The 12,506-nt window shown below is 42.7% G+C and overlaps 1 protein-coding gene across 1 annotated transcript in view; it reads left to right on the top strand.

Moving 5' to 3' along the window:
• The window catches only part of cntnap5a (contactin associated protein family member 5a), a 120,635-nt gene that overhangs the window by 84,597 nt on the left and 23,532 nt on the right, over window positions 1–12,506 (top strand). The window contains exons 15-18 of the mRNA XM_044015514.1: window positions 469–596; window positions 4,218–4,388; window positions 5,161–5,379; window positions 10,936–11,175. Coding sequence (XP_043871449.1) covers window positions 469–596; window positions 4,218–4,388; window positions 5,161–5,379; window positions 10,936–11,175 — 758 coding nt within the window. The remainder of the gene's footprint in view (window positions 1–468; window positions 597–4,217; window positions 4,389–5,160; window positions 5,380–10,935; window positions 11,176–12,506) is intronic.

The raw sequence follows: 12,506 nt of genomic DNA, 5'->3' as shown, positions 1-12,506 counted from the left end.
CCAATCGCAACCGAGGCATTCAACCGAGCCGCGCGATAAACAGAGAGGAGCAAAGAATCCGCTGCATCGTTAAAAGCACTCTCGGACGCCGCTGTTTAATGTCTCTCCGTGTCGACGGCAAACCTCAGAACGTGTTAAATAAACGTCACGTGCGGCGGCACAATACGTGATCAAGCAGTCGCAGTTTTTCCGTCCCTCGCTCTGAAAGTCTTTTGCAGCCTCTTCGCGTGTTAATCCACTCCGAAAGCCTCTCCGGATTCAGCTCAGTTTGCATATTTCCAGAGGCTGTTGTCGGCGCCGTGATAGATTGCTCCCATTTTAATGTGTTTACTCTGCTTTCTGTGCTAATGCAGAAGAATGGATGCCTTTATCTGGACCCCCATAAAGGCATCCAGCCCTTAAGGGTTTCTGCGATGCTATTTATTTGTTTCTCTCCCTCTTTTGTGTGTGTGTGTGTGTGTGTAACAGGGCTAATGACACCGGAATCCTCTCCTATAAAGACCACCTACCCGTCAGCCAGATAGTGATCGGGGACACCAACAGAACGAGCTCGCAGGCCGTCTACCACATGGGCCCTCTACGTTGTTATGGAGACAGTAGGTGATCACCTCAGTGTTTGACGCCGCTGCGCTACATTTGGCTGCAGATGGCGGCGCGGCGCCGATCACAGGCAAACAAAGTCTGAGATGATGAGTCGTGTGAATCCACAGTAGCAGAGAACTTCTGAGAGAGAGAGTGTGCGTCTGTGGGCACAGTGACCTCTGCAGCGACCTGTGGGTCTGCTCTTCTTGTTCTTGCTCTTTTTGCAGAATTCCTGTTGTGCAGCTTTTTTTTCCCTCTCCCACTTTGAGCTGTTTTTAGTTGTTCATCTGCAGCCAAATGTAGTCCAAAGGCCACGTTTTCACTTTAATGAGCGGGTGCACTCACTGACTCATCGACTGTATCTCGGTGTCGCTGAGATGACACTTGCGGATGCAGACAATTTTGGAAAGGTTAACTGCTGTAAACACGCTGGTATTCCTCTTTGTCAAGTCCCCGTGACGTAAGAATCAACATTCTGAAGCGGTTCTAAAAGCAAACCTCTCACTAGAGTAGAACCACTGAGAGATAAGAAACACTTTTCCTACAGGATTCTTACATACATTCCTACAATAGCACCACTCTGTGTAGCGATGATTCTTTTGTTGATGCACCTTTTTGATTTTATGCACTTTGAAAGTCAAGTATAACAAACTTTAAAATAGTTACAGCTAATTCTGTGCACTTTTCATGCGTAAGGACGGGTGTGACCACAATATGTTTATGTCTAGTTCTTTTCTTTTGTTTTATTAATGCACAATTTGATTTATCCTGCATGCATTTCCTGTACAATAATATTACGTGAAATATCACCAAATAATATCACCAATAATATTCATGTCAGATTTTAGAGTTTCGCTAACGTCTCAGATCCACTTTGAGATTTCTTGATGACTCATCTTGTTCTTATAGGCGAGTTCACTAAGTTGCATCCAATTAAGGTCCAATGTACGACCGACTGTAGATGCATTAAGTCCATCACAGGGATGAGTCTGCGTTTCTCCAGCATCTCCGTCCTCAGCACTCACTATACATATATATATATATATATATATATATATATATATATATATATATATATATATATATATATATATGTATATATATATATATATATATACATATGTATATATATATATACATATATATATGACACAAGAGCATTAGGGCCACATGTTAAAAAAAGTAAACAAAGAAAACAGCATGAATTTTGAGATTAAAAAAAAAAATGTTCTTTATTCTTGAAATTCTGACTTTTTCCCACAGAATTCTGACTGTTTCACTAATTTAAACATTTTATTTACATGTGGCCCTAATACTCTTATGCACAAACAGGACTCTAGTCTTTAAATAAAAGTAACTTTAAATGTCTAATTAAATAAACAAGGCAGAAAAGTTGCACATATTGCTCAAAATGGGGCGTGTCCCTGCTCATAGATCATCTAACCGCTCCTTTTTGTCTCGTGTGTTGCTGACGACACCCAAACAAAGACGCCTGTGTCTTCTGCTCAAGCCTGTGGACGTGTCATTGTTGCATCATTTGGATTTACTGTACCTCCACCACTGGTTTTCTCCACTCAATAGTATAGTTCCCCCCTCCCACCCCCCATTTGGCTCCTGCACTCACGTCCGGATCTTTCCCAAGGACATCAGAGCTCACCTGTCTGTCTGTCTGTCTGTCTGCGTGTCAGCGACTGCTGATGTGGGTGGTTTTTTTTAAACTGTAAACCGATGCCCCGGCAATAACAAACAAATCAGTTTGACAGGCTGCGGCTAAATTACTCGGTGAGTAATGTCCATGTCTTAATGACCATGTGCGGTAATCACTTGCTCCCTGATCCACTGATGGGAAAGCTGGACGGAGGGAAGCATTAACTGCTAAATCCCACCCCCTAATTTTAGATTAAAGATAAATCCTCGGATTGATTGCAGAGCGCCGCTCAGCTGTTGCTCGCACCTCGGTTCGCCTTTGAGGACGATAGATGGAATTGATTCTGCAGGATAATTGCAGGTTGGTAAAATTGGTAAACATTTTTAGTTTTGACGACGATGGAAGAAAAGAAAAGAGTCTGGCGACAGATGGTGTGTGAGGAGTCCTCGAACCACAGATCAGTTTTTTTTCCTTCATTTCCTTTTTCTTTTCTTCCCCCGTGGTTTTATATCAACACTGGATGTGGTGTTGTCAGATCTCATTTCACTAAATCCCCGTTTATCCTGCGTTTCACCACCTCAACATGTGGAATTAATTTGAAAAGCGGCACAAAAAAAAGTTGGATAATTATTTTAAACGTTAGTTAAACGTTAAACGTTAAAAAAATTTATTTAAAACACGCTTGGCGTACAAGAGTAGTACAGTAGGCGGCGGCAAAGTTGGAAAACAATCCGATTTTTCGCAACTTTGCGACGGAAGGTCCGATCCAAACCAAAATTGCTATTGTTGATGATGGGTAGTTAGCTTAAGACAACTATGCAAAAATAGCTCAAGTTTGAAAAGGTCGCCTCCTGGTGGTGACAGAAAATAAACCACGAAAAAAAAAGTTTCTTCACGATTTCGGGAATAACTTTTACGGGCATTATCGTATCCAACTCAAAATTGGTGAAAACACTCAAAACACATAGATTACATGTGTCGAATATCGTAGCCTAGTGTTAAAGGGTGTTGCCATGGCAATGGTGCAAATTCGGATTTTGGCAAATTTCCGCAACCGAAAAAACAAACTGTTAGACCTTTGCAAATCCCGGTCCGATCTGAATCAAACTTGCCAGGATTGATGATTTTGGGCATTACTTTATCGGGTTTTCATTATCGGCAGAAAAAAACACCGATACAAACCGATAGTACAGTAATAGGCTAATATCGGGCCGATATTATCGGACATCCCTATGTATTTTTTTCTTGTTGTGAACCATATACAGTATATTAATACTTTTACTTTGAAATGGTGTCCTAACTATTTGTATTCTATTCTATTTGTTCATCGTGGCATCATGATGGATTATCAAGATGGAGATTTTAATTTCTAATCACTAAACCGTTTTTTGCCTGACCAGACTAGAAGTTTTCTGGCCCCCAGGTCATTTTGATTTTGAGGCCCCTGATCCAGCCGTGGGCATAGCTGTTGGTCTTGAACGTTTCAAGCATTTTAAATGTCCTCGTATTGCAGATGCAACACTTGTAACACAGTGAGTTTGTTCAAGGTGACAGGCTGATGAAACTTCACTTCAGTTTCCGGCTCATTTATGACACAATTGGTGGCCCGTGGGCCGAAACTGGCCCGCCAGCATCAGTAGCTGGCCGATACCGGCAGATGATCGAGTTCAGAGCTTTTATTCTGAAAAGATGTGAACTTATTCAAATAGGTTCTGTTGCTAGAATGGACAGTTAAGCTAAACTAACACTGCTGTTGTCATGGAAACAGCCAGGTTTGGGGAGTTAATGTCCGTAAGATAACCGTTAGTTTAAGGCAGCAAACGTGGGTTTTTGAAGACGTTTTTTTAGACACTTTCGTCTGAAGATACCACGTTTTATCCCAAATATTCAATTGCTTTCAAATTATTTCAGTGATTTCAGTCGTGAACTTGTATCTTGCAGCTTTCACGTTGACTTTCATATTACAATTCCCTCTCTCTTCTTCCAGAGTCGATATGGAACGCCGCCTCTTTCTACCAGGAGTCGTCGTACCTTTACTTCCCCACGCTGCAGGCGGAGCTCTCCTCTGATATCTCCTTCTACTTCAAGACCAGTGCTCCTTCAGGAGTGTTTCTCGAGAACCTGGGCCTCAAAGACTTCATCAGAGTGGAGCTCAGCTGTGAGTCAACGTTCACACCGCGAGTACATGACAGGGCCACACACGCACACACACACACACACACACACACACACACACACTGTAAGAGCGCGTAACCGCAGCTACAGAAGCTGTCAGTGGGTTTTCTTCCCTCACCGCTCTGTCGCTGACAGTTTAATTTCCCCGTGACGGAGGCCGTCATGTCGGCGCAGCGTGATGTAATCCTAATGACACAGTCGACGGCGGCGGCGTGCAGTCACGCGGGGACGACGTTTGAAGCGTTTCCTTATTACCAATCTAAATCTGAGATCCGTCACGATTGCAGTCGATGAAATAGTCCAAATTCACAGTGGATATATAGTGGGATTCTTGTTTTTCCTTCACAACCAATTAAGGAATTAAGTGCGGCTTTCCGCGCGGACGACACTTCGTCTTGACAGCCGTAGGTAGCTTCCAGCGCCGCCGCTTCCAGCTTCTTTATTGCCCCGTTGTTAGAAAGTCGTGAAAATTGTTGATTACGCCGTGTTTTGTTCACAAACCTCGGGGACGAGCTCTCAGGATACTCGCGGCCATTATGTATTACTGCGGCATCAGAGACATTGTGAAATATTGACAAGCTGTCAGCTGAGCCCCCCTCATAAATCTATTCAGGTCATCAAGTTTTCCCAGCAGCATTGTCTCACGTTGCATCAGAAAGGGAGGACAGAGAACACCATAAAAACCTAATATCACGTTCTCTCTCTGTCTCTCTGTGTGTGTGTGTGTGTGTGTGTGTGTGTGTGCTTCCTCGCAGCTCCCTCAATGGTGACTTTCTCCTTTGATGTGGGAAACGGTCCAGCGATCCTCTCCGTGAAATCCCACCTGCCCCTGAACGACAGACAGTGGCACTACGTGAGGGCGGAGCGCAACGTGCGAGAGGCCTCGCTGCAGGTCGACCAGCTTCCCCTGCGCTTCCTGGAGGCGCCGGCCGACGGCCACCTCCGCTTGCGGCTCAGCAGCCAGCTGTTCATAGGTAGGTCCTCGGCCGTCGAGCTCGTGATCGGTAAGCGCTCGGTTTATTTATAACGCACTTTTCCAACCAGAGCTCTTAACTTTACAGAACATGCTGTTCAGCTTTTAACCTTCCTCCTCCACTGTTATTTCAGCGTTCAGTGTACAATTTACCGCATTGCCCAAGTGAGCGAACCTTTTTTAACACAGTTTTTAACACATCGTAGTTTTAGAAACCAAAAACCCTCAAGAACTGACCTTTCCTATTGTGCAATGATGTGCTAATAACTTTGTAACGCTCAAAACGTTTAAAATCAAGTTAAAACTGATTGCGTTCTCTCCTAATTTTAACTCCTCTTATATGTATTATTGTCGCCAAATTTTGTTTGTTTTTGACATTTCCCCTACGAAAACTATGTAGTGTACCATCTAGTGGTGACCATGTGCAACTGCAGTAAAGATACATCTGTGAGATCTGTTAACCAGGTTTGATAATCTGACTTTTTTTTTACAGTAAACGTTACATACAAGTGAACTGTTTTATAATAATTTAATTAACCTTGTCACCGTTATCATTTAAAAATGGCAATGTAACTCAAATCTAAGCCAAGCAGGAGTGATTGTGCCTTTCTTTCACATCTGGAGTCAAATAACATAAAAACATAAAAAAGGTAAATGTGCGTATCTGTCATGTGACTGGGGACCATTTCCTGTCCCTGGCCTTAAATAATATTTAAAAAAACAAAGATGTGGGCTGTACAAAATCTGACCGAGGGCCGTTATTGGCCCGCGTGCCGGGCTTTGGACACGCCTGTGTTGGATGAACATCCAATGGTGTTACAAGCTACAAAATAAGACAAATATTGGATCAAACATGAGAGAAAAATATCAAGTTTTTATAGAAGTGATGGTGGGGTGGCTGTGGTGGGAGGAGCCAAAGCTAGTGGCAGAATTCCCTGTAGAAAAATTACATTTTAAAAACGTATTTTTGGGGCCAGATTTGACAGCTTTTTCTTAAAAAATTGGCAACTGGTTGTAGTTTTTATGTCTCGGCAGGCATTAAAAATTAAGTTATTACTCTGTGGGTATTCATTCTGAGAGGCGACTGGTCTTGTTAATCTAAAATAGTGCAGCGAGTTGTTTCACCGAAATTCACCGATGTCGTGGAGACACTTTTCTCAGTCGCGGCCGCCTCAACCCCCAAGAAAACGAGGCTCTTTAGCTGCTGCCGACATTCTCGGCCCGCGTTCACACAGCAGCTGTTTGGCGTTGAGCAGGTGAAAGCAGCTGCCTGCTGCCGGAAAGGAGATTGATGGCGGCGCGATGTGAGCGAGCCACAGCAGGTAAATCTGGGAGCAAAACAATGAGGCGGAATCCAGTGAAACACTCCGTCGAGCCGAGGGGACCCAGCAGAGTCTGGTGATAATTCAAAATATTGATTAATGTGGCTTCGAAGGAAAGGTTCTGAATGTTTTGGGGTCTTAAAGCAACACTCATGTGCCATATGGGCTTTAATTTTAAAGGAGTGATTGAGCTGCGCAGCTTCTGGAGCCGCCGCCGCCGCTGCTGCTGCTGTGGGAGCCCCTGGTTCCGGAGGTAAAAGCCACCATTTGTTTTCCCGCAGACAAAATGATGGGACTTACTGTTTAAAAACGCTCCTGTGGCCCGGATTACTCCCCCATTCCCCCAATAAATGATCAATCCATATGATTAACAGCGGCGCTGCTAAACATCTGCTTTTTTGATTTAGAACGAGAAGTAATTATAAATCAAGGTAAATGGTGGGTGGAAGATGAAGATGATGGAAAATACAGCTTTTGTTGTTTGTTTTTCTCAACTTTTGATAGAGCAGTGGCTGAGGATCATGGGTAATATTTACTACTTTTATTTACTATGACGTACTATAACATCATCTTAAAGAAATCTGATCAGATCACAAAAAAAAACACTGTTTTTCAGCTGATGTCTGATCCTCTGCAGTTTTAGGTTGTTGTTTTTTAAACTATCAGTTAATTTACTTGCAGCTACCACCTGAGTACTAGCACTCTGTGTAACTTAATAACCTTGTTAGTAAATTTTCATTTAGTTTTAGTCCAGTTTTAATCTAAACTAAATAGAATCACATTTTTGGGTGTGTTTGTATTATTAGAACGTTTCTCTATCATCATCCTATCTAAATAATTTTTATTATTCTTATTAATCTCATTATTATTATCATTATTGTTATTATCAAGCATTTTTATTTGTCTTAACGATCAAGTCAAATACAGTTTTTCTCTTTGATACATGTTCGTTTCATTGACACTTCACGTCAATTGGTGTTTTCATTTAAAATCCAAAATTAGCAGCGTTTTAAAGTTAGCGAAGTTGCGTGCGTGTGTCTTTACTGAAGCTTTGCGCGGATTTTTGGATGACTGATTTTGTCTCCACGTGGTTTACAAAGGGTTTTTTGTCTTACGTAACATTGTACGTTGTATTCGACCGTTACAGTATGTCGTCTCTTCTCTTTCTTCCTAGCGTGTCCTCCCAACCTACGTACCTCGCTAAGAGATTGGTTCTCTTCCCAGTTTTGATCCGACCTAACATCCGTTGGCGGAAGTCTCAGTAGATTTCGTCGTAGTTTTATCCACTTAACGCCTCGGCCGTTGTTGGTGAACATTTTTCTGTCGGTTAGCTTCAAGCTAAGGTCCATAAACTGCTTCTAAACCACTTTTCAATCAAATAATTTGTAGTCCTCAATCACTGACCTCCTCACCTGCAAACACTGTGCCAGTAGCACAGATGATTGACAGATTATAGCAAACAATCCATGGTGCTATAAAAAAAGTAGAGCCAAAATTCACCGACAAACAAAGACTTCCTGTGTTTTGGGGGTGGAGCTTAAATAAGAAGGCCAAGGAGATTTTGCTAGCTTTAATAACTTTAATAATATAATATTATAATAATAATACACCCATTTCACAAGTCCATTATAGTTATTATAATCATCTCTTCTCTCCACAGTGGCCCTCATATTATCTCTTTGTAGTACACTGAAAGAAAGAGATAATAGAGGTGAGGCCAACGCGAGGCTTCAGCTGTTAAGTATAAATATCCCCCCTCGTTTTCCTCCCGCGCGTCTCGATCTCCCCCTGTGTTCACACAACAGCCAGGATAAAGTAACCCAGTTGGCTGATTCGTGGGCCGAAGCTTCCTAATAGCACTCGTCCTCCGTCTCCTTTCAGCGGAGTCACACTTCAAAGGTTCAGTGTGGGGAGAAGAGATGATTACGGCTGACAATAACTCTTTAAACGTCCTGTGACGATTGCGTTAATATAGACTTTTAGGATTTACAAACCTATCTTATGAAGAACTCATTTATTTTATTGTTTTTTCATTATTGCTCTGGCCGAGGCGTGTGGCCGCTCGCTGCCTATAGTGTCACATTCCTCCTGCTGCCTTTTTTCCCCCCCGTGACATTTTAATGTCTCTCCTTAATAATACAATAGCCCTGCGGAAGACGCAGAGATAAAAGAGAACCCAAAAAAAAATGAAGTCATGTTTAAGTCTATTTTAGGCTTCCGTTTACGCTCTTAATGGACCGTTTAGTTTTAAGAAATAATTTATCCCAGAAGCTGAGTGACAACGAGAAGCAATGATCCTTTTGGATCGCAGAAAAACATCATTAGGTGAAAATTAAACTTTCATGAGACGCCGTCAGTTTGTGAAAGGACACATTTATTCTCATATAAAACAAAGTTAATAGGAACATGTGATTGTGTTGATTATGGAGGCAATCGCTGCCATTTTGATGGTTTTTATTAAATAATAAGTGGGAATTTGGCAAAAATGAAAAGCACTTTTTCCTGTCAGTCGTACACTGATAATAACCTGGTCAGCGAATGATTAGTTTATGTTAATAATCCTTAAAATGCATTAAAAATTGGTGACAAGAATTAGACACGAGGCAATACAATACTCGGTATTGGTATCAGTTCCATACTGGTCAAAACCACTGGATCGGATATTACTATACTACCTGCTCAACGTGGGCGGGGTCATCAAAGCACCTGTGACGGCTTTCGGCAGTGCTGTCACGAAATACACCGGACTACACTGTTAAATATTGAGATTTGAGACATTTCCTTTGCTAAATGTTGGAGATTAACGCACGTTTTCAGGGATTTTCAAGTCTTTTTAACGGATCTGCAGTTCGGCATTGTTACCACGCCAGTGACGTCACTCTCTGACCAATCAGTGGCCGGCAGTCTGTCAGAGCAGGTACTAAAAAACAAAAACACCTGGTACTATCACTGATGGAAAAGAAAAAAAAGAGTCGATCTGAGCCAAGCTGTGTTAGAACGACTACAATGGAATTAAATCTGCAGGGAAATCTGTCAGAAAATTTAATTTGGTGTGTGTTGACATTAATGTTTTATTAATTATATATATATTATTTATTAATGTTGACATTACAGTTAGTTCCAACGCACAATGTTGGACAGAAAATTAATGGGACACAACACGTTGTGAAGGACAATACAACGTGAGTCATTGTTGAAGGGTAAATTGAAATTAATGTTAAATCTGAAAAAGCCGCCGAATGACATGACACACCTGACGCCAGCCCTCATGTCAAAACACACACAAAAAAATCTAAATTGGCTAATTAGCTAAATCGCTAACTCGCTAGCTAAAAGCCGTACAAATTACAGACTCTTGCTTTAAATACAGCGCTTCTAGAGTGTATCATAGCCTTTAAGTGCACTCTCATTCTACCACAGCTACCTGATGTTTCCATTTAAATACACTATAATCACTCTGTGAGTCTTCCTGATAGCAATCCTGAGCATGGGGTTTTCAGTTAGCATGTATCAGCTAAAGTTAGCATAGATGACGCAGCAAGAAAGCGTCAGTTAGTGGCATTAATATCACCGTCCCTCCCACACACGCTCACACAGAAAGTGGCTATTTTTAGTGTGTGAAAAATGACCTCCGTGTCCCGCAAACCCATAAACATAAGCGTGGGTTAATGGCGCCCTCACACCGAGAGACCCTCAAGCGCGATAATACCAGCGGTAATGTTGGTCTTGTCTGGAATCCTGCTTATTTTTTACAGTGGGAAAATATAGCAAACACTTGCCAGGTGTCAAATGGAGGGAATTATAAATCCCCGCAGTACACACGGGCACAAGCGTCACTCCGTATGAAACAATGCAGGATTTAACAAGTATCATTCGTCAGCCTCGGGGGATCGACGGGGGGAATAGACTCTACCCGCCTGCTTTATTTTCTTTTCCAGATAAATTACAGCCATAACAACGTGATACCGTTTCAATCCAAAGTCTCTTAGGAAACCGATCACGCTGTCGTAAACTAAGACTACTTCCCCGCCGCTGCACGTGTCGCCGTGCTTCCGGAAAACCTGTCTGGTCCGTTACGTTGCATATTTAGTCATGATGTGCTTTCGTGTGCCCGGGGATTAAGTAAATGCCCGCCGTAAATTCCCATCAACCGTGATTATAAACTCATTATAGGCAGAGTTTAGCGCAGCCAGCAGGTATTAGATGTGACTAAAAGGCCGCGGATCTCTCCCCAGGGGGAACGGCGTCCCAGCAGAGAGGCTTCCTCGGCTGCATCAGGACCCTGACGGTCAACGGCGTGAGCTTTGACCTGGAGGAGAGGGCCAGGATGACGCCGGGGGTGAGCTCGGGCTGCCCCGGCTACTGCAGCGGCTCCAGCAGCCTCTGCCACAACCGAGGGCGCTGCGTCGAGAAGAGCAACGGCTACGTCTGCGACTGCTCCCAGTCGGCGTACGGAGGAACCACCTGTAACCAAGGTCAGTCCTGGTTTTGCTCGTTTCCCCACACACACACACACACACACAGAAAAAACTGCACGCTTTGTGTGCTAACGTGTAATAGATTGATTTTGATTATAGCAAACAAACAAAAAACAAAAATCGATCAGCGTTGAGGGTATTCCATTACAGCACACAAATAAAAATGCAAGCATCGCAAGAGACAATTAATACTTGTCCCGGAGCCAGACGTTTGAGAACATTTAAAATGCATTAGACCAAATTATCTCCTGCAGAATGAGAGAGGCAGAAGACACAGACACCAGCGGCGGAAACAGGAAGAGCAGTAAGCTGAACAAATGACCTCACAGACGAAGGAAAGGTACGATAAGAGACGGCCGACCACGCCGCAGTGTTTACTGTTTAATATCAAGGCATCGTCCACTCTTCTGTGAGGATATTTCTGCTTTATCGCAGCTTGGATCTCATCACGGTTAGATGTCGTCGCAGAGCTGAAGAGTCTGGTCCGGGGTTTCAGGTGTAGACTGTTAATAAAAAATGGACTTAAGGCCACATTTACGCTGCCGTGTTTTCAGTTGTGAGTGGCATTTTCAATAAAGGGGAAAAAAAAAAGATTTGCGTCCACATAAACCATATATCACATGACCATTAAGGTGTTTTCAGCTTCTTAAGTGTGAAGATTTCCTGGTGTCTTTGCTTCATAACAACAAAGAAATCATACATTCATGTCAAAACAAGACATTGGAGAACGTCAACATTTACAGGGTTCGGTAAACACTGATCAACATTTTTGACATTTTACCCAAGATTTTCAGATCTTTCCCCTGTAGTTTTTTTCTGTTTTCGGATTGTTAGCCATTTGGAGGAGCCAGCAGTGTTTTTGAAGTGGCCAGCAACATCTATCCACAACAGAACTGAAGTGTTTTTAAATGAAATTAGAGTAATGTGGACGTAGCCTTATGTCCGGGAAGTGCAGCCAATGCAGAAGCGCCTGAAACCAGGTTTGCAAAAAAAAAGAGAGCTCCATTTGTGTATAAATCTGCTTACTCTGGATGATTTCAGCGGAACATCTGAGGAAGCCACAGATCATGAAAGGTGGAGGAAGTGTTCCGCTTCTTGCGTTCTTGACCCCGGGGCCACCTTTTACCTGGATGCCTCAGACTCTCTCCCATCGCGTTCATCACACTCTCTGTCAGTGGCAAACTCTGGATAAAGTCGGGACTCGTCTGAAAGGGGCTACAGTGTATGATAAAGATGACTTCTCGTTTGATTTATAATGCCAGCAAGCATTTTCCTCGGGAGTTTTATGGGCTCAATCACTAGTTTTAGGTCTTCTTCAATACAGCATG

Source organism: Solea senegalensis, linkage group LG2 (genome assembly GCF_019176455.1).
Source record: "Solea senegalensis isolate Sse05_10M linkage group LG2, IFAPA_SoseM_1, whole genome shotgun sequence".
NCBI lineage: Eukaryota > Metazoa > Chordata > Actinopteri > Pleuronectiformes > Soleidae > Solea > Solea senegalensis.
Note: the sequence above shows the minus strand (reverse complement) of the source record. Positions and strands in the feature narration are given on the sequence as shown.